We start from the raw sequence: 22,625 nt of genomic DNA on the forward strand, positions 1-22,625 counted from the left end.
ACTACTATTATTAGAAGAATTATCTTGAAAAAAATGCACAAATATTAGAAACAAGGTAAATTAGGTCTTATATTTAGAATCAAAATAAAAGTTAAATAAAATTTATATTAAGAAACAAAAGTAAACATAAGAAGCTCGACCTGTCACATATACAAAACTCGCCTCAAATCTGAATTCCACAATTTAGTTATCATGCATTATTGTAAGTATAGTGAATATTTTTTAACAATGCATATAAAATAAGAATTCCAGTGGGGTACTTTTCATAAATGTAATATACTACCTCTGATCTTTAATATAAAATCTCATTTAAATTTTTATTTGGTTTAAATATAAGATCCTGATTAACTTTTTTTTCCCTAAAATAATCATTCTAATAATGGTAATTCTAGCTAATAAACTTGATTAGTAAGGATATTTAGGAAAAAAAAACACATATTTATTATGAATAAATAATTTAATTTATTTTTAATTTATTTAAATTAGTTAATTAATTATTATATTTAGAACATTAGGTAATACCAATTTGAACTTATTCAGAGTACATTCCATTTCCAAAACAGATGGTTGATTTGGGCCGAGCAATTTTCCGGGCCATGTCAAATCCCAATACCCATCGGCCCAAATATGCAAACTCGTTATGACGTTCCCTCCCATCGGACCCAAATTTTCAGCCGGCGTCGTCGTTCATTGGCAGATACGAAAGGAAAGCCAACAATGAGAGTATTGTGATAGGATAAGCATTTACTCATCTGGCGCGTTCTACTCCGCGAAAAACCTAAGCTTGTGCTTTATCCCTTCCTTGCGTCTCTCGCCTTAAACCCCTTTGAGCCTTGACTAGCTGCACTATTTAGACTCTGCCTCTGGGGAGCATCGAAAGGGAAAAAGGATTAGTTTCTCTAATCTGATTCCTACCGCATTTCGTTCGGAGCATGAAAACTTGAATTGTTGGCTTTACAAGTTCGTGAGGGCAATGGATTTAGTGGCACCCACTACGTGTCATCAGGAGCAGTTTTGTTTATTTCAACACTTTCACAGGGATGGCGCAAGAACCTCATGCTTCAAAGGTAGGGTTTGGGATAATACTGGTACTGGTTACAAATTCAAACCGCTGGGCTGCAAAGCTCGCTCATTCGTTCTGTATGCCGACGGTGTTATTGAGTTTGGGAAACCGAGGGGGTCTCGAAAGAATTTGGGCAATCGCGTGTTTGCTGCTTCAAAGGCAGAAACTCTGGTTCAAATGGGAAATTGCAGCAGTCTGGAAGAACGCCGCAAGGGACTCTGAATGGGGCGGAATACTCGCCAAATGGGTTCAATTCTTCTCGGAGCTTTGAGGAGTTCGAGAGTAACAATAAGCTCCGCCGGTTAGTTAGAAACGGGGAATTAGAAGAAGCCTTCAAGTTCATCGAGCGCATGACTTACCGTGGCGACATACCTGATGTCATTGCTTGCACAAGTCTGATTCGTGGATTTTGCAAGATGGGAAGGACTAAGAAGGCCACTCGAGTTATGGAAATCCTGGAGGAGTCTGGAGCGGTCCCTGATGTTATAACTTACAATGTTTTAATTGGTGGGTTCTGTAAATCAGGAGAAATTGATAAAGCCTTGCAGGTTTTGGAGCGAATGAGCGTTGCTCCAGATGTTGTTACCTATAACACAATTTTGCGTAGTTTGTGTGATAGTGGGCAACTGAAGCAAGCAATGGAAGTTCTTGATAGGCAGTTGGAACGGGAGTGCTATCCTGATGTAATCACGTACACTATATTAATTGAAGCAACTTGTAAGGAGAGTGGGGTTGGTCAGGCAATGATGCTGCTAGATGAGATGAGGAACAAGGGATGTAAACCTGATGTGGTTACTTATAATGTTCTCATCAATGGCATGTGCAAGGAAGGTAGGTTGGACGAGGCAATTAAGTTTTTGAATAACATGCCATCCTATGGTTGCCAACCTAATGTAATTACACATAATATAATTTTACGTAGCATGTGTAGTACTGGGAGATGGATGGATGCCGAGAAATTATTATCTGACATGCTTCGTAAGGGCTGTTCTCCCAGCGTCGTTACATTCAATATTTTGATTAATTTTCTGTGCCGTAAAGGCTTACTGGGTAGAGCCATTGATGTCTTGGAGAAGATGCCAAAGCATGGTTGCACTCCTAATTCCCTGAGTTACAATCCGTTGCTTCATGGCTTTTGCAAAGAGAAAAAGATGGACAGAGCAATCGAGTATTTGGAAATAATGGTAAGTAGAGGTTGTTACCCTGATATAGTCACCTATAATACTTTACTAACTGCATTATGCAAAGATGGGAAGGTGGATGTTGCAGTTGAGATATTGAATCAACTAGGTGGCAAGGGGTGCTCTCCTGTTTTAATTACTTACAACACAGTTATTGATGGACTTTCTAAGGTGGGAAAGACCGATTTTGCTGTGAAACTGTTGGAAGAGATGTGTGGAAAGGGTCTTAAACCTGATATAATTACGTACTCATCTCTAGTTGGAGGGCTGAGTCGTGAAGGAAAGGTAGATGAAGCAATCAAGTTTTTCTATGATTTAGAAGGATTAGGTATTAAGCCAAATGCTATAACGTACAACTCAATCATGTTGGGACTTTGCAAGGCTCGACAAACCAGTCGTGCTATTGATTTTCTGGCTCGTATGATCTCAAGAGGATGTAAACCCACTGAAGCTACATACACTATTCTTATAGAAGGCATTGCGTATGAAGGATTAGCTGAAGAGGCTTTGGCATTATTGAATGAGTTATGCTCCAGAGGGGCTGTGAAGAAAAGTTCAGCTGAGCAGGTAGCAGTCAAAATGTAGGATATGCATATTTATTCTTAACTCACTGGCGGCTGTATCATATTATGCACTTGGATTTTGTAAGCCCCCTTGTGTCAGTGATTTGATGATCTAGAATTTTAGATTTTCATTATGAGGAAGGAGAAGCAATGCAAAGTACGAAATTCAATTTTGTCAAGATGTCTTGTAACTGATCTAGACATAATTTAGTTTTGACTCTTGAATTGTACCATATACTGCCCCGACTTACATATGTACCATCCATATGTCTGAAACTTTCTTGATATCCATTAAACATAGTTTTATCTCCAATTATGAGTCTCTTGCTGCAAGTCACGATTTCATATCCTACCGATACATCTATGAAAGTTATGGCAAGCCGTGTTGTTCGCAAGACCTCCGAAGCATGGCTCTCTTCTTGGGCTTCATGCCATGTTAGTTTTGAATTTGCTTAGTACTTATTGCAGGGACCCACTTCTTGTCTATACGCTGAACAGAGCAATAGTTTGCAACAAATTGTCACGCCTGCAGTTGTAAAACGACTTAATCTGATTAATTGGTGGCCATGGTTTTTCCTCATATTGGTGCCAGATTTTTAGACAGTATAGCTGGATGCTTAGATATTTTGTGACGTCAAATGGACAAATACAAATATCCTTAATGCATTCATGTTCAGAGTTCAAGCATGACATAATGTCTAATGAGGAAACCTTCCTGTCAATGTTTAACTAGGAGAGAAGTACCTCCTATTTTTGAGTAAATTATATAGACTTCCATTCATTTTTTAATAAAAAAAATATAAATGCATCTCTATATTTATAAATTATGGGTAAACAAAAAAGTCATTTCGTACTTTAGTTCAATTTTAAGTGTTTTTTAAACAAAATATCGTCAATCCAAAATCCTTTTAGCTAGAGAAAAAATAACATGTATATGGGTTTCAATTTCGCAAAAGAATCAGGAAACGTGGAATGGACTGAGATGCAAAGTTCTGTGCAAGCAAGCACAGATGCAGGGAGATCTTCTAAAGTTGCAAAACACTACAAGATCTTTTAGCTTGAGAGGATTCTTTGAATAAACAAATAGAGTACTGCCCCCACTCTTCAATATAAGAACTTATTTGATATTTATTTTGGTTCTAAATATAAGATTCTAATTCATTTTACTTATTTGATATTTATTTTGGTTCTAAATATAAAATTCTAATTCATTCTATTCTCATAATTATCTTTTTTTTTTCAAAATAGTCTTTATAATAATAGTAGTTCTAGCTAATACACTTGACTAGTAAGAATATTTTAGAAAAATCAATAATTATTTATTACAAATAACTAACTTAATTAATTTTTTTATTCTATTCAAATTAATTAACTAGCTCTCATATTAAGGATCGGATGTAGTAATAAATACCCATGCTTAAGGCAAGGCTCAATTCAACTTGATTGTGTTATAAATCATATACTACCTCCGGTCCTAATTATAAGAACCAGTTGACTAATTTGAGGAAATTAAGGAAGTAAGTTGAGTTAGTTATTTGTCATAAATAGGTGGTTTTTCCTAAAATATCCTTACTAATCAAGTATATTGACTAGAACTCTTATTATTAGAAGGGTTACTTTAGCAAAAAATGTATAAATGTGAGAAATAAAGTGGATTGGGGTTTTATATTTAGGATCAAAATAAAAATAAAAAAAGTCTTATATTAAAGACCGAAGATAGTATTTACATTAGCAGCCTGAGTCATTAAATATCAGGGGAGCTGTGCCTGAGAGACCTACTTTGTAACATTGAAGCAGGGGTTTTTTTCAATGTATCCTCAAGCCTCAACATGAGATTCGCAGAATCACGTGAATGGATCATGCGTAATGGCCCGCCCAGTTTGTTTCTTGCGGTTTCTCTATCTACGGTCTAATACTTGAGCAGCTTTTCAGTATTTTTGGGCGTCTTTCATCTGTCTTCTGTCCAAATCCCGTGCACAAATTTCTGTTGACTAATACGGTTGAACAGAGGATGAGCAAGGCAGCCATTTATATCATCTATAATGCAATTTGTGGCGAATCTATGCTGCTACATTTTGTCCAACTTCTCCTGTTTGGCTAACTTACCCGACAGTGACGTTGATCCATCCGGTTAGAAACCGAAGGATATGAATTATGGCCAGATTAAAAACCGACCCGCTTGGACTCATCGGACCAAATGGTTCGCCAATTATGGATGCTCGGTGGGAAGTTTGTCTCCCTGGAATTATTGTTCTTTGTACTCCCATAACCATTTCAATGGTTCGAATTGATTAAGCCCTGAAATTTTACCCTAAATAATATTTTTCCTCGGGAGAGGAAATCTGGGCTCCTGATTCCCTCCACTTTTCAAATACAGAATTGGAATTTAAAGTTTTCCAAATATTATCAAATACTAGATCCGATCTTAATTATAAGATCTCATTTACAGTCTACAAATAAAATTTTATGAGTAAGACCGGTGTAGTATTACACTATTACCTCTTTGATTCAACTAGGAAGTCGAGTCAGCCTATGGCATGAACAGAGGGCGGTTCTGGATTCTTTTTGCGAACGGACGGACACAACGCTCTCTTCCAGATGGAGCACACGTTCTGAAAGAGAAAAGTGAAAATAAGTACAACTAGCTCTACCTATTGGTTCCACTAATATGGATGATCGATTCAGGTTGTGTATGGAGAGAACTTTCGAAACAATAGGGAGAAAAAAGTGGTGCCCAAAAGTGAATGTGAGTGAACGAGAAGCGGTGGGCCTTTATTGAGGATTCTAATTCCATGCTATCACCGAGTTTTATGCGGAAGGAAGACCATGGCATAAATGCTGACCAGAAAAAAGCAAAAAGAACAGAGTGCTGAAAGCTCACTAAGATTAGATGTACAAGTTGTCTCCTGCGAATATTCTCCTTCAATGCCTCCAAAAAACTTGGCCCCACACTTTCAATATGATCCGGACAAGATGCGTCTCATTCCTGTACAACTTTATTTATGGCGATTGGTCCTCTTGCTTATGCTTAAAATCTTTCTTCCAGATTCCAAAAACCCATGGCTTCTACTTAAATCATACGGGTATTTCCTAGCTTCTCTTTTCTTTTTTGGGGAAGAAAAAGTGTTAGAAAGCTTTGATGGAACTGATACAGTTTGAATTTACAATCTTTTAGCATTGAAGAAAGCCAAATTTTTTTGGGGGGGAATTTTAATGACAATCAAACAGATGGAAAGTAAAACGTAAAGTTGTCTCGTGTTCGGAAAAAAGTGTAAAGATGTTCATGGAATAACGGAAGACTTATCGTGGTAAATATGACATGTTAATAAAACTTTTCGTGACTCACTTCTGGAGTTATAATTCTAGCAGTGATCGCACACCGGATTACCTCTGTGTGTAATATTTTAGAAATAAAATATTGGGCGGTATGTAATATGGCACGAAATCTAAAATTTTAGAAATAAGATGTACAAAATTAATTATCAATAAATAGTGTAGGTTTGATAGTTGATATTAATTATACTCGTAATGTCTTGTAAAAGGGGGTAACTAGGTATATTGTTTACAAATTCAAATATAACTACGTTCAAAAAGATTTATCAAGAATCATTCTAATGGACATTTTCCTTCTATCTTCTGAGAACCGGTTTTACTACTTTTAAATGAATAATTTACTATACCAATGCACTCTTAAGATTTATTTGCCGTACAAAATCAGCCGAAGATGACAAAATTTATATTCTCTCTCCCTCTCTCTCTCTCTCTACATAACTAATTAAATATAATTTGATTGCGATTGATTTGTAGTTTCTAATTAAGGGTAATTACTTCCTATTCTGTTTAAATTTAATCTATCATTGTGATTATTGTCACTAATTATAACCTGTGCTTTCCTATTTTGTTTTAACCAAAATTTCTATTTCTTATTCTTATTTTATACAAACTCGCTTGTATGTCAGATTCCTTTGACACGGCATAATTCTCTTCTTAACTTTACCTCCTTTTTACATTCATTTCTGATTCTAGTTCTTATTTTTTTATTATAGTTTGGAAATACGAATCTCAAGAGTTGACTGGTTATATATAGTCCATCCCATTATATATTCATATTTTAGAAGATTATGTGTTATATATTATTCTCTACCACACGCTCAAAATCCCAAAGCACAAGAAAGCAGTGAGCAAGAAGACCCCACGAAGGCTCTGTGTGGTTCAATGAAGTAATCCCAAAGCCAATGGAGAAGAGCGCATCTTCATCTCCAAGAGGCACAGAAGATGGTGGCGGGTGCCTTTCATGCTGGCGAAGTCTGAAATTGAAGCTTCCATGGGGAAAGCGAGCAAGCACTTACAGACCTATTGGTGGCTTTAAATATGACCCTCTAAGCTATGCCCAGAACTTCGATGAAGGTTGGGTCGATGACGATGAAGCTCATACACGTCGTGGCTTCTCTGCTCGATACGCAGCCCCTTCAACTCACAATAAATCGCCGCCGACTGTGTACAAATAAGGTTATAGCCTTTCAACTTGAGGCTCAAGTTATATATTTATATACACTTATGTTTCTAGAGGATTTTGTTTAAGAACTGTTTTGAGTAGTCTTTGTTATTGTTGCTGATTATCGATACAATTGTTCGGTTTCGAAGCTTAAAAATCACCTGCACAGAAGACTAGAAATATCTGTAGTTAATGGGAAGAATACAGAACATTAATTGGGATTCATCGATAATCTGTTATGGTATATGCAACGAAAATGAGCACTGAGCTTCAGCTGTTTTTTTTTTTTCAAATTATATGATTTTCATTTAATTAGTACCAGCTCTCTCTCTCTCTCTCTCTCTCTCTCTCTCTCATCGTCTGTCTATTAACTCAACTGTCATACGGAAATACTTGAATAAGAAGCTCAGTGCAGTTCAAACATTAGCTAAAAGGGTGAAGTCCAAAGATTAAAGTCCGGTTAGGATAATTACAAAAGGGAAACACAATCTCAAAATTAATGAATTAATCGGATGGTTCGGTTGGTGACCTGCAACTAAATGAGGTCAAAGGTAAATATGTTGGGGCTTTCTCTACCCAGAGCAATAAAGATGGTTGATTATGTTGAGTTCCTTATTTTGCTTCAGGGTGATCGGTAGTTAGTTAGATGGTTAAGCTATTCTATTATATTTGTAGCTAATTAAGATGTACTGTTAGTTAATAATTATCAGGGGTACGCTCGTCTTTGGCTAAATACTGGACCACGGGTCATTATCAGAATACATACGGTTACTCCAGATCTCTCTCTCGCTCTCTCTCTCTCTCTCTCTCTAACCTTTCACAGAGGGTGAGAGAGTTTGTTTTCATTTTGCCGTTGCAGCGAGGAATAAGATATTGAGATATATAAAAGTCATATGATCTCAGAAAACTATTATGCGTTTCCATTTTCGTTACTGCTTTTTTTCTTAATTATTTTTCTTGCACAGCATAGGTCTCATAATCCAAGTGTCCGTCATGGCTTGTCTTCTTGTTTGTTTCGTACCCAACAAAACAGAGAACCGGTGGAAAAACAGAACAAGTTGACCCCAGTCTTGCACTCCACTTTTGCTTCAGCTGATACAGAAGTTATTTGGTAGGAATTTATGCTTTTCGGAAGAGTTGATGTATTTTTAATGAACCAGATTTATTGGTCCATTTGATTTGATATGACTTTTTAATTAAAATATAAATAAAACGTCCTTTAAAAAATACTGCACTAAAAAAAAGACCATAATTATAATTTCAGTAACATCATCCTCCTAACACTAAGCACGCGGCAAATCCAACTAAAATTTACAGAAGCAATGTCCCACACAAGTTTGTCACCTAACATGATAAAAAACAAAATCAATTAATATACAGGACAACCAGGAACAACTACACCCTTGGCCGTAGGACACGTGGCGAGATCACAGTGCTCGCCGGACGAACCCCACCAGCTCAAGGTCCTGTTCTCCATGGTGAGAGTGAAGAAGAGAAGAAGCGTCATGATGGCCGTACCAGCATCCAAGGCAGCTGACAGAACATAATTGTAACGTTGCCACCACTTCTTACGATAATTATAGACGAAGTAATTAAAGACGGTCCCAACGACGATCCAGCAATTGAAGTTGACGGCGCTAGCCGGTGGCATGTTGGCCGTTGCACCGAGAAGCACAGGGAAGTGAATGTGGGAAATCCATTTCTGCTTAGGGAAGACTCTCTGGAAAAGCCACACCATTAATGGTCCCAACGCACCCACAAGGAAGAACCAGTTGAGGGCTGCGTAATTCCCAAGAGATCCGAAGATTCGTTTGGGACCAACCAATCCCCAAATCACCGACGCATCAAAGAAGACGTTATCGCTCGGACAGGTCCATGGACTGTTCGGAGGCAGTGCGTTCGCATGACATATGTCGTTTATTGAAGTCAGAAGCCACCATGCCACCCCAATGTTGATGGTTCCAGCTACTATAGTCCCTATGATCTATGCATAATACAATAAATGCAACGCATTTAATATAGACAAAATTCATCTATATATATATTTGCTGATATCATTAATTCTTATTCTGTGGTGATTGCTAAATATGCGTTGCATATAATATAAATACCTGAACAATGAACATGGACCGTGGGGGGATCTTCATGTAATGTCCTAGCTTGAAATCACTTAGGAAGAAAACGGCCTGGTACATGCTTATATAGCCGTAGGTCTTGAAGCAGACGTTGGCTATTGGTTGGCCTGGTGATATCACACCCATTATATACTCTGTGATGATATTCAATCCTGGAAACTAAACGGATGCGGGGAAATTCACGATTAGTGAAAACAGCCGCCAAAATTAAGTACGCTCAGCTTATTTTCTCTTTTATATTTGCATCATTAGGTTAAATAAACTGGTTCCTATTCCTACCTGATTAGTCGTGGCCCTTATAATGCTAATGGGAAGTGTGAAAATAAAAGCAAGCCCAGCTGCAAAGATGAGTCCCCACCAAGCTAATTGTATCTCGTCTTTCATGAAAACACAGAGTACAAGTGAAAGAACGAACGAGACTGCAAGAGTCACATAAAACCACCAGTTGGGTATGTCCTCATACTTCTTCATCAATCTTGTGTGAATGTCCTCGTTTTCTGTACGTGAAGCTCTGAATCGTCGATATATCTCCCTGCTTTGAACTCTATTAGCACGGTGTTCCAAAAAAAGGAAAAAATTGGAATCCAAATGATTAAGTCAAATTCATTGTTACCTCCCATTAAAAACGGCGACGTGAGACAAAGTAGAAACAATAGCAGCAAAACCAATGCCATAGGTCACAGCAAAGAACGCACTAAGATTCACCCGACCCTGTTTAGCATAGTGGTCCAAATCAATCTGGAAATTGTCGTTGACAATGGCCGTTACGTTATATTGCAGGCCTTTGGAATCGAAGAGTTCGTTGGAGAAGATAGGGAAGGTGTTGGCATTATAGAAATTGAAGACCCAATACACTAAGGGCATCATGACGTAGATGACTAAGATGTAGCCGACGGCGACGTTAGCGATTGCGAAAAAGGGAGAAACGAGAGGGCTTTCGAGGTAGGAAGAAACAACGGTCCAATCAAGGGCAAAGGCACCCAAACCAAGTCCTTGCATGCCTGATCCTAGTTGTTGGGCTGTTACTGATTTGGGAAATGCCCAACACACCCATGAAATAGCTGATAGCATCGGAAAAAGATAGCCCGGCACAACGTACCATGCCAAGCTGCATACAAATGCGATTAAAAAGAATTTCCCCCGCGACATCCTCCTATGGTCTTTTTCATGCAAAGCCCTGTCAATCATATGGCTTACGGTTCATCAGAAATTAAAAAGACATAAAATCAAACCAATGCATGAAAGCTATAAGGTGCAAATGAAAACTGAATCAAAGTACCGAAATAGTAAAATGAATTAGTCACAAAGGGGGCAGATTAGAAATGCAAGATCACGCTATTGACCTGAAGGCTTGGCAGCATCACTAAAGCTCAATGATGAGGATATTTCTATAAAAACCTGTGGTTCTAGGAATCATCAGTAGGTTTATATCGGGTTGCTTGGTTTCTAATCGGTTCTTTTTTGTTACGGGTTGGATTAGTCGGTACAGGATTGTTAAACCTGGTCCAGTTCGAATTGCTCAATTTATAGGTCGACCGAAACATCTGGTGCAAGTTCTCGAATAAAACTTGGTAAATGATTCCAACATTTACTTGCCCAAAATTGAGGAAAAAAAACTTTTACTATACTTACAGAAAGCCTTCATAAAAAACACTAAATATAGTTATAACTAGTAGGTCAAACAAATAAATGAAGCCGAAAAAATGAAAAGAAAGAAGACCTGAACAAGGAGACTTGTACAAGAGTAGAAGGCCACCACATGTGCGCTGGATCTACGACATACTTCCTCAGTATCCCAGCCCATCCATAGCCCAAAACCTACGTGCATGTTCACGTCAATTATATTCACTCTGTTTGCAGTTTGCGTTGAAGTGCACTAATAAATGCACTAGTTACACGCGTGCGTCAAGATCAAACCCTGGTTATTGGGTATTTGGGTGTGTAAACTTGAACTCACCTGCGTTGTGATGACGAGGACCCAACCAGCTAAGAAGCTGATATTTCTTCCGTAAAAAGCCTTTATAATATTTACAATGCTCACGGCGTAAGCGGTATTACCAGCAACGTTGGCGAAGATGGAGATGAGCACGTGTTCCTTTACGTTAAACGGACCCGGGTTGAGTGAGAACTCCCACCCGAGGATCCGAAACTTGGTTGTGGGCAGCGCCTTTGCCATGAACTTGCCGATTGGAAGCGTAGCAATCTGAACAGAGATCATGGTGACGACCATGGGCTCAGCCCTGTACTGGAAGAACGTGTTGATGAAGGAGAGGAGCGCCACTGAGATGAGACCCAAAAACCACATCCGGAATGTCCACACAGGTAGGGTCGGGTCATCGTCGTTGGGCACCGTTACACGGACCTCCTCGATCGGTGATTCGTCGTTGTCCTCTTTGAGAACCGTGAGTTCTACCTCGATGGAGGCCATGATGCTGCTCTGTTTTCACTCCCTGCAAATCACTCTGTCGTCCGCACATGGGGGAGCGACGTTAGTCGTATTTTATAGGATAACCTCTGTGAGTCACGGTGGTTAGGTTATGCATAGATAATTCTTTTGATTCTTGAATTTAATTAATTTGATCATGAATTTTTAAAAATTTATACAGATAATCCTAATTACTCATTACGTCGGATGTTATCTCATTAGTATGGAAATCTGAAGAGATTTTTTCGGCTAATAAAAACTTAAATAATAACTTATATTTACATATTGTTTGTTTAAAATGATTTAAAAGATCTGTTTTTTAAAGATGTATCACACTTTAATGATAGGATAATGAATTAATTAAGAAATATTATTAAAATTATTTATAAATTTAAAAAAATAAGAGATAATATTAGTCGCTAAGAAATTATAACACTTTTTCACAACGCGACCTATTTTCAGCGCAAAGATGAATTATCTCTGAATGGCATAGCTTCTGTTTCACAAACAGAAACGAAAGGGGAAACGTTTGACACTTGATATTAAAGAGCGAAAAATTGATACACACAAAGTTCTGCATCATAAAAAATATTACTCCACTCGTTATTAATATAATATTTAATTAACTAATTTGAATATATTAATGATATTAGTTAAATTTATTAATATGATGTGTTTTTTTTACTTGATTATCTTTATTAATTTCATCCCTCATTCTTTTACTTGATTATTATTAGGAAAATATCAATAAGATTAGTTTGAAAAAAAATTGATAAACATACAAAATAACTCTTATATATGATCAATATTATCTCCCCAATTTGATTCTGAACAAGAGGAGTATCATGTTGTTAGCCAGAAAAAATATTCTGTTGTACTACTTATAATTTATCAGTACTTTGATCTCATATTTTTTTAGTGTGTACTCTGTGTATTCATATTTAGTCTATGCTTAAAAGAGTATGACAGGGCTAAAATATTTCTGTGATTATTATAATTATCTAATAAGCAAAATGATATCACTTGTGACTAGACTCAGACAATAGGTTTCTTTTTTTTAAAAAAAAAAGATCATAACTTTTTCCTATCATTTTAATTCTTTTGAAATATATAAAAATTAAAATTAGAAAATAGAAAAAGTTTTGCACAAAATACAATAAGATGTGTAGAAAATAATCAAAGAATAGATAATACATTAAATTTGAGAGAACATGCTATTCGTGATTTATAACTAATGTAATTTATCTCGAATTGGATTGTTTTGTGTTTATTTTGGGATTTTTATAAGTTTAATGCTGAAAGGATGCCAATAAGTTAAAAAAAAAAACAATGGATGAAATTGAAAAACCTTTTTGACGTGACCAGGGTGCCTAGTTGGAGACAACTTTCATTCTTCTCCCACCCTTCACTCCACAGTAAGAAAATAAATAAAAGAATAATAGTATGTATAGGAAAGAAAACTGGGATGGAAGCAAATAAATACAAATAGCCAGCATTCTATTTTTTTCAACCTTGTGTTCGGTCCAATTAAGTATTAACTTGTCAACAATCTCTATTTTATTCTAAGAAAATATACATTTAGGTGCACTTACTTGTAATTACAAATTTTACTGTTTTAGCTTGTTAGAAAGGGTAATAGTGTCATTAGTTAATTGAGTTTGGACTCTATATAAATGGGTCTAATGTGATGTTGGTTTAATGTATAGAATGTGTTATCCTCACCAATGAGAGGGAGGATAACTTGGGTCTCCCTCCTTGATCCCAATAGTTTTGGGCTGTTGGTTAATCTCTCAAGTGAGAGATTTGGTCAACCCTAAAAGGTTTATTGTATCTTGTTCATCATTAATGACACTTTATACTCTTTATCTTCATTTTTTTGCATGGTATTAGAAGGCAAGTAGGTTGGGAACTCTGAAATCCAAGTTCATACTGTGGGCTCTGGTACCATGTTAATGAGTGGGCCTCAAAGATAAACTGAATAACATGCATGAATATTATTGAACCAGAAAGCCGATTCTTCTGCACCTAGCCAACTTCAAGAAACGAGGAATCAGACCTGGGGTCCAGTCCGCAAAAGCCAAACAGTAAAATCTGAATCATCAGGGAGCACTAGAGACTCCCAGAATTTGTTAGCGACATTGGAACACAGTTCCAACAAGTAGCTCCTTCTATGGCTATTAAACAGCATATAAATTTCATCACCATTGGTAGCAAAGAGGGTGACATCGTCACCATTATGAAATGGAACTCTAAAATTTTTAATATCTAAAACAAAGACAGGATGTTTATGAAACTTTGTGCCCTTAATAATGTCGATGAAAACCTGCACCAATTGACTGGGGATATAAGCAGGGTTGTCCCTCAAAAATCAAGAAAGCTCCACTTGGTGGAGCCTCTCAGCTTACTGGTTAGGAGCTCCTGGAATAAGGCTAGTAGGTTGTCCGCCATGGAGAGCCCAAGCAGAAGAAAGAAGTAATCTGAGAATTCGAGAACCAAAGAAAGAGAGGAGGAAGTCAGATAGACTTTAACCCATCTAGGATCCTTAACAGCTTTCTCATAAGAATCTGTTTCAATTTCTTTATCAATAGCAAAGAGAAAGTACTGATAACATGAAGATAAATCAGCATAATTGATAGGATCAGGAAAAATATTATCATTATGCAAATCACTGTGTTGTCGTATCTGATTATCATGATGAAGAAAAGGCAATTGCCCACATTTATAATCATTAACCAAAGCAGGTAGTCGCCTGATTCTAGTGGATCTAATGTTTGATTGAGTAGGGATTAAAGATTGGTCATTATTGCTGCCTACGTGATGGCTGCTGTCATTATTTTTGACAAAAAGGTGGCTCCTCCCTATTTGGAAAGGATAGTGGCGTAATATCTTGTTCTAAAATAAAGGGATTCCTCATGTGCTGGCTCATTCCCTCTTGAGTTATTAGTTAATTGAGTTGGACTCTATATAAATGGGTCTAATGTGATGTTAGTTTAGTGTGTAGGATATGTTATCTTCACCAATGAGAGGGAGGATAACTTGGGTCTCCCTCCTTGATCCTGATAGTTATGGGTTGTTGGTTAATCTCTCAAGTGAGGGATTTGGTTAGCCCTAAGAGGGTTATTGTATTTTGTTGATTATTAATGACACTTCATACTCTTTATCCTCATTTCTTTACATGGTATCAGAAGGCAAGTAGGTTGGGAACTCTGAAATCCAGGTTTGTACTGTGGGCTCTGGTACCATGTTAATGAGTGGGCCTTAAAGATAAACTGAATAACATACATGAATATTATTGAACCAGAAAGCCGATTCTTCTGCACCTAGCCAACTTCAAGAAACGAGGAATCAGACCTGAGGTCTAGTCCGCAAAAGCCAAACAGTAAAATCTGAATCATCAGGGAGCACTAGAGACTCCCAGAATTTGTCAGCGACCTTGGAACACAGTTCCAACAAGTAGCTCATTCTATGGCTATTAAACAGCATAAAAATTTCATCACCATTGGCAGAAAAGAGGGTGACATCGTCACCATTATGAAATGGAACTCTAAAATTTTTAATATCTAAAACAAATACAGGATGTTTATGAAACTTTGTGCTCTTAATAGTGCCGATGAAAACCTGCACCAATTGACTGGGGATATAAGCAGGGTTGTCCCTCAAAAATCAAGAAAGCTCCACTTGGTGGAGCCTCTCAGCTTACTGGTTAGGAGCTCCTGGAATCAAGGCTAGTAGGTTGTCCGCCATGGAGAGCCCAAGCAGAAGAAAGAAGTAATCTGAGAATTCGAGAACCAAAGAAAGAGAGGAGGAAGTTAGATAGACTTTAACCCATCTAGGATCCTTAACAGCTTTCTCATAAGAATCTGTTTCAATTTCTTTATCAATAGCAAAGAGAAAGTACTGATAACATGAAGATAAATCAGCATAATTGATAGGATCAAGAAAAATATTATCATTGTGCAAATCATTGTGTTGTCGTATCTGATTATCATGATGAAGAAAAGGCAATTGCCCACATTTATAATCATTAACCAAAGCAGGTAGTCGTCTGATTCTAGCGGATCTAATGTTTGATTGAGTAGGGATTAAAGATTGGTCATTATTGCTGCCTACGTGATGGCTGCTGTCATTATTTTCGATAAAAAGGTGGCTCCTCCCTATTTGGAAAGGATAGTGGCTCGATATCTTGTTCTAAAATAAAGGGATTCCTCATGTGCTGGCTCATTCCCTCTTGAGTTATTAGTTAATTGAGTTGGACTCTATATAAATGGGTCTAATGTGATGTTAGTTTAGTGTGTAGGATATGTTATCTTCACCAATGAGAGGGAGGATAATTTGGGTCTCCCTCCTTGATCCCAATAGTTATGGATTGTTGGTTAGCCCTATGAGGGTTATTGTATCCTGTTAATCATTAATGACACTTCATACTCTTTATCCTCGTTTCTTTACATAGCTCGTTATTATGCTTGTACAAAATGAGCTTGGTTGATTATAAAATTTTCTTCCTCTTTCAAATATACCTCGTAATTTTTACAATCCTGGTTTTCCTTCCAGAGGATACACATTTAGGTGCATTTACTTGCAATTACAATTTTCCTTTGTTTTGGTCAGCCATGATATCTATAGAAGCAGTCTCAGTTTATCGCAGATATGTTCCTCCTTCAATATTAGGCAAAGAAAATGTTCCTTCTTCAATAATTCTTTTGCCTACCGTCAATTATAGAAAATTTATTCCCTACTTTTTTTTGGGCCAAAACAGCTCCTTTTACCTCTAATGGAAATTAAGGGCCTGTTTGGCAATCTACAAAAAAGTGATTCTGGATCCCAAATCATAGTTTGGACCCAAAATTTGCCAAACAGCCTAAAAAATGATCAAACCTTGTTTTTGGGCTAAAACCATGGTTTTAAAGCCCAAAAGTATAGTTTGCAAAGAAGCAAAATGAAACCACTTATGGCCAAAAAAATTAAGGACCGTTGGTGATGTTTAAGCTGTCAGATAATATACATGACAAAAAACACTCCATAATTCAATTATTCAATTATAAGTTGTGAAAAAATGTTATAGAATTTCATGTTTAAAATCTTTAAAGCAAAATAATATTTTTCTGTTGACCAAAAAAATCATTTTTCTATAAACTTATTTAATCTTATATTTTATAAATATATATACACATATTAATTAATTATTAATTATCTTTTCTTATATTTTATTTATTATGTTGGTAAAAAAATATATTATTAACAAATTTATTTATTCAAATTAAAATATATTATAAAATATATCTTTTATATAATTATCATATTAACTTATGCATTTTTTTGTAATTTGTACATATAAAAAGTGTTTCTGATAATAACTATATAAACACTCTCATTTTATCAAAATCACTTTTACAAAATTTATTCTTTATAATATATATTCTCTTAAAATCTATTCTCCAGAAGTTATTCTCCAAGTAATAGTTTGGTTTCATCCAAACATCCTCTAAGCAAATTAAAATTTTACAGAAGCACTTTGCAAGTCCCATATTTCAACTTCCGCTGGTGAGATAAAGAGGTACTCCCTCCATCCCTAATTATAATATTTACTTTTTTGAATGGATTTGTCCCTTTTTATAAGGTCCCTTTTGAGTTTGTCTGAACATTTAATGCATTGTTACCTATTTTACTTCTAATAAATTTCATATATTGCATTGAAGGCAACATTCTCTCTTTATTTATCTCATTATTACTCTCTTACATTTATTAGAGGTATATTTGGAAAAAAATGACATTTGTTACATATTAATTGTTTTTAATTAATTTTAACTGTTTTCTTAAAAAGCGCAATTTGACCAAAAGGTTCTTATAATTAGAGACAAAGTAGTACTAATTAGGTGTTTAGAATGTCCAGAAAACACTTTTATAAAGTATTTTTTATATAAATTGGGACACAAATGCTCTCACATACTTGTAATTACAATTTTCCTTGTTTTGGCTTGTCATGATATCTATTGAAGCGATCTCAGTTTATCGCAAATATGTTCCTCCTTCAGTATCAGGCAAAGAAAATGTTCCTCCTTCAGTAATTCTTTTGCCTACCATCAATTATAAAAAATTTATTCCCTGCCTTTTTTTTGCCAGAGTAGCTCCTCTTAGCTCTAATGGAAATTAAGCAAATTAAAATTTTACAGAAGCACTTTTCAAGTCCCATATTTCAACTTCCACTGGTAAGATAAAAAGGTACTAATTAGGTGTTTGGAATATCCAAAGAACACTTTTAAAAAGTATTTTTATATAAATTAGAATAAAAGTACTCTCACATACTTATTTTGTTATTTGTTAACTATCATAAGAAAACAGAGAGCAGCATATATTCCAAATTCAACCAGAAAAAGAAATGTTCTTTTATAAAGTTTTCTTCACACAAGTCCCCCTCTTATTTTGGGAGAATGAGAATTAAGAACGTAAAAAACTTAACCTAATGACAATTTAAGTTCCTAAATTCAGTACTTATTATTTTTCTATATTTCAATACAAAAAAAACTGTTTAAAAATCTTAATTTATTATTAAGTTTTTTATGGGGTCGTTAATTGTCATTCTCCCTAAATAAAACGTAGAACGAGGTATGTATCTAAACAAGATAATCAAAGTCACAAAGGACATTTTATTCCGTCCATTCATTGAATGAATTTCTTTGTCATCCTCGTAGGTTTCTAGTAATAATTAGAGTAAAAAATAAAAAATGAAGTGAGAATCTAAACACACAAGAGATGCATTAAATATTTCTGATAGTTCTATGAAAACAGTTCTGATGCGATCCTTAATCATTAGCCACTAATCAGCATATATCTAGAATCTTTATTAAGAGGTGTCATTTAAAAATAACAAATAACATGAAATCTCATAATCAAAATGGAATACGTTGAAATTCATGAGGGATTGCATGAACTGTTTTGTGCATTGATCACGACATATTCCACGTCACATAATTTGAAAGACGACCTGCTTTGTACAGCATAACAAGTCTAGAACTGGAAGTTAGCTTCCAATAATCCAGTATATAAACTGGTTTTTGTTCTGTTTATTGCATCGCGGTTCCTTTCCTTTACTCTGTCCTTCATAATCATCAATAATGCCTATAATATTGCTATGTTGGGAACAAAAAGAAAAATTTAAATATACTAATAAACCTCAAAGGTCCAAGCAACAATTTGAATTATTTATGAAAAATACAAAATAAGCACGTGGGAAAAATTTTATTTTATAAAACGTAAATATATTTATTTTAAACTGATGCAAACATCAATTTAATAGCTCGCAATAAAATAAATAAACTATTTATACTCACAAAAAAATATACATAGATAAAATTAAAAAACTATTTAAAAACTAATTTATATATGATTAGAAAGTCACACTATTTTGTCGATCAGGCATTTGAGTGATCGTCAATCTGAGCAGTAACGTGGCGAGATTATTTGGATTATAGTGAATACAGATCACAGTATAATTTTTTGCAATAAAACTTAAAGTTAATTGACATTATAAAAATGAAATTAATTTTAAAAAAAAAGCATACGCTCGATGATTGGTCGGCATCAGACATATGAATATATCCAAGGCGAGCAATGGCACACAATTATATCCAAGCACTAGCGTGCGAAGATAATTGCCCGTGCCACCACTAACCCAATCACGTAGTTAGTTACTGTTATCGACTCTGCTATCTCTGCCTTTTTCCTTCATGGCTTCTTTGCCTTCTTCAGTTGCTATCACTGCAACCCCGAAGCGTGAACACGATTCCAGAAAATCTTCTGCAAGTTCCCTTCCCGGCGAAAAGGTGATTTATCTCCCTCCCTCTCCCAACAATTTTCTCGTATCTCTTTAAATGAAATTGTCTATATACTTGCGTTAGATTCAGTGTGTTATATATGCATATTGTTTGATTATATTGGAAGTCACATGGTCGCTGAGACTCTTGGTTACTCACTTTATTAGCTACAATTCTGTGTATATATCCGTTTATTTACGTTAACTCGAAAACCTGCTAATGGCCTGCAATTTATACCTACAGAGTCCAAGCATTTCTTTCCAGAAAAGTCACCGATTCACGCGTTTAGATGGAAGTTTAGATACAAAATATCTGGACTTCCGAGAAGCACTATCGGCGATAAAAGAGGGCAGAGCGGTGGAGACATCTTTCTACGCTCCCTTGTTGCAACAATGCTTGGACACAGGTTCTCTTTCAGATGCACAAATTGTTCATGGCCACATCGAAAAAACTGGTGCCCATGAAGATGTATTTGTCATGGCGTTTCTTGTCAATGTTTATGCTAAATGTAAGGACATAGAGAGTGCTCGCAAGGTATTTGACAATATGCCCAGGAGAAATGTTATATCATGGACCACATTAATGGCGGGTTACGTGCAGAATTCGCAGCCAGAGAATGCCATTCGAGTATTCCAAGAAATGCTGGATGCGGGATCTTATCCTTCGAATTACTCGCTTGCTATTGCTCTCAACGCGTGTACTTGCTTAAACTCTGTCAAGTTGGGGGATCAGTTCCATGCTTTCATAATCAAATATCATATCGACTCTGACACCAGCATTGGCAATGCCCTCTGTAGCTTATACTCCAAATGTGGCAGATTGGATTATGCTTTAAGAGCATTTAAAAGAGTCAACGAACAAAACGTTATTTCGTGGACTGCAGCTATTTCTGCCTGCGGTGACAACGGGGAGGCTACAATGGGTTTAAGAATCTTTGTTGAGATGCTTTCTGAGAATGTCCAGCCTAATGAGTTTACTTTAGCTAGTGCGTTGGGCCTTTGTTGTGAAATTCTCTCCTTAGAACTCGGGACACAAATTCATTCACTTGGTACTAAACTTGGCTATGATTCAAACTTACGCATTAGGAATTCTTTATCGTATTTATATCTCAAATCTGGTTGGATTGACGAGGCTCAAAGGCTATTTAATAGAATGGAAAGTGTCAGCTTGGTTACATGGAATGCGATGATTGCTGGACATTCACAAATGATGGAACTCGCAAAGGATGATTTTTCGATATATCGGAGTGGAAGTGAAGCACTTGATCTCTTCCTGAAGTTAAATCGATCAGGCATGAAACCCGATCTATTTACTTTTTCAAGTGTCTTGAGTGTCTGTAGTAGATTGGTGGCTTTAGAACAGGGGGAACAAATTCATGCTCAGGCTATCAAAACTGGGTTCTTGTCTGATGTTGTCGTAGGTACTTCACTAATTAACATGTACAATAAATGCGGAAGCATTGAGAGGGCAAGCAAAGCATTTCTAGAGATGTCTACTAGAACCATGATATCATGGACATCCATGATTACGGGTTATTCACAGCATGGTAGGTCTCAGCAAGCACTGGATCTTTTTGAGGATATGAGATTAGCAGGAGTGAGACCAAACGAGATCACTTTTGTGGGTGTTCTATCAGCGTGTAGCCATGCTGGCTTGGTCAATGAAGCACTCAGATACTTTGAGATTATGCAGAAAGAATATAAAATAAAACCAGTGATGGACCATTATGGTTGTTTGATTGACATGTACGTGAGGTTGGGTCGGCTAGAGGAAGCTTTCAATTTCATCAAGAAAATGGGCTTTGAGCCCAGCGAGTTTATTTGGTCTAACTTGATTGCAGGTTGTCGAAGCCATGGAAATTTAGAGTTGGCGTTTCACGCTGCTGAACAATTACTTAATCTCAGACCGAAAGATACTGAGACATACGTTTTATTGTTGAATATGTACATCTCGGCGGGTCGATATAAGGATGTTTCAAGGGTGAGAAAGATAATGAAAGAAGAGAAAGTTGGTAAATTAAAGGATTTGAGCCGAATTTTTATCAAAGATAAGGTCTATTCCTTTAAGCCCAATGACAAGGGACATCCTCAGGGTTCGACAGTGTATCAATCACTGGAGGATTTGATTGTTAAAGCCAAAAATCTTGGATACAAGTCATTAGAAAATATGGAATTAAGCGAGGAAGAGGAAGAGGGAAGGGCATCATCAGTCCCGAGGACACATGCTATTTATCACAGCGAGAAGCTGGCCATTGCATTTGGGTTGCAGAACTCGCCAAATTCATCACCAGTAAGAGTTATCAAGAGTACAATAATGTGCAGGGATTGTCACAACTTTATTAAGTATGTCTCAAAACTGACTGGTAGAGAAATTGTCATTCGAGATACCAAGCGGCTTCATAAGTTTGTCGATGGTCAATGTTCTTGTGGGGATTTCGGAGGATTTGTCTGATATATCCTCGAAGAAGCAGTTGTAAATTCCAGAACTGGCTATCAAAAGCTGACCATGTAAAGCAAGTCCCTTATTTATACCTGTTGTACTTAATAGTAACTTACGATTCTATGCTGATAAAGTTGCAGCTCTCACACATCAATTTTACTTTCATATTGTGGTTTCTTATGAGTTGGCTACTTAAAATAGCGTGCTACTCCTCTTTCTTTCTTTTTTTCCTTTTTTTAATTAGACGTATTTGTTAACTGTTATATTTGGCTTAGGAGGTTAGAGTTTAAAATGGAAGCAAGCTTAGGCTGTCAAAATCCTTGACTTATCTCGGTGGCCAAGCAAGACTCTTAAAACGAGATGAGTTCAAAATTAAGTTAAAAAGAAAAATGCAGAACAGACACAGAAATGAAAAATAATACCGATAGCAAACATGTAAAAAGTAATAACTAAATTTAAGCATTAACCGTACTCCTTTGCTTTCATTTATATTCAAAATCAATCAAGCACCCT

General features: G+C 36.2%; 2 protein-coding genes and 1 pseudogene across 2 annotated transcripts; 2 read left to right on the plus strand and 1 right to left on the minus strand.

Moving 5' to 3' along the window:
• The first annotated feature begins 761 nt into the window (after positions 1–761).
• LOC114757313 (pentatricopeptide repeat-containing protein At1g09900-like) lies at positions 762–2,892 on the plus strand (annotated as a pseudogene).
• A 5,779-nt stretch (positions 2,893–8,671) lies between these two features.
• LOC114757287 (oligopeptide transporter 2-like) lies at positions 8,672–11,865 on the minus strand. The gene is made up of 6 exons (XM_028946288.1): positions 11,395–11,865; positions 11,158–11,255; positions 10,051–10,614; positions 9,717–9,969; positions 9,414–9,596; positions 8,672–9,286 (listed from the first exon to the last, which is right to left on the minus strand). Exons 1-6 carry the CDS (start codon positions 11,863–11,865, stop codon positions 8,672–8,674), a joined length of 2,184 nt encoding a protein of 727 aa, XP_028802121.1.
• A 7,644-nt stretch (positions 11,866–19,509) lies between these two features.
• LOC114757286 (pentatricopeptide repeat-containing protein At5g04780, mitochondrial-like) lies at positions 19,510–22,287 on the plus strand. Its single transcript, XM_028946287.1, has 2 exons — positions 19,510–19,682; positions 19,917–22,287. Exons 1-2 carry the CDS (start codon positions 19,587–19,589, stop codon positions 22,122–22,124), a joined length of 2,304 nt encoding a protein of 767 aa, XP_028802120.1. The 5' UTR covers positions 19,510–19,586; the 3' UTR covers positions 22,125–22,287.
• The last annotated feature ends 338 nt before the right edge of the window (positions 22,288–22,625 follow it).

The sequence above is a fragment of the Neltuma alba genome, unplaced genomic scaffold, assembly GCF_004799145.2.
Source record: "Neltuma alba isolate B1F8T4 unplaced genomic scaffold, ASM479914v2 tig00010592_pilon, whole genome shotgun sequence".
NCBI lineage: Eukaryota > Viridiplantae > Streptophyta > Magnoliopsida > Fabales > Fabaceae > Neltuma > Neltuma alba.

Bases quoted from the DNA above. Each gene is read 5' to 3' on its own strand.
- LOC114757286 (XM_028946287.1), top strand. From the start codon at position 19,587: ATGGCTTCTTTGCCTTCTTCAGTTGCTATCACTGCAACCCCGAAGCGT. The intron at 19,683-19,916 runs GTGATTTATCTC...TTATACCTACAG, and splicing joins GTTCCCTTCCCGGCGAAAAG to AGTCCAAGCATTTCTTTCCA.
- LOC114757287 (XM_028946288.1), bottom strand. From the start codon at position 11,865: ATGGCCTCCATCGAGGTAGAACTCACGGTTCTCAAAGAGGACAACGAC. The intron at 10,615-11,157 runs GTCTTCTTTCTT...TATGATTGACAG, and splicing joins GTACAAGTCTCCTTGTTCAG to GGCTTTGCATGAAAAAGACC. The intron at 9,970-10,050 runs GTAACAATGAAT...AGTTCAAAGCAG, and splicing joins GTCGCCGTTTTTAATGGGAG to GGAGATATATCGACGATTCA.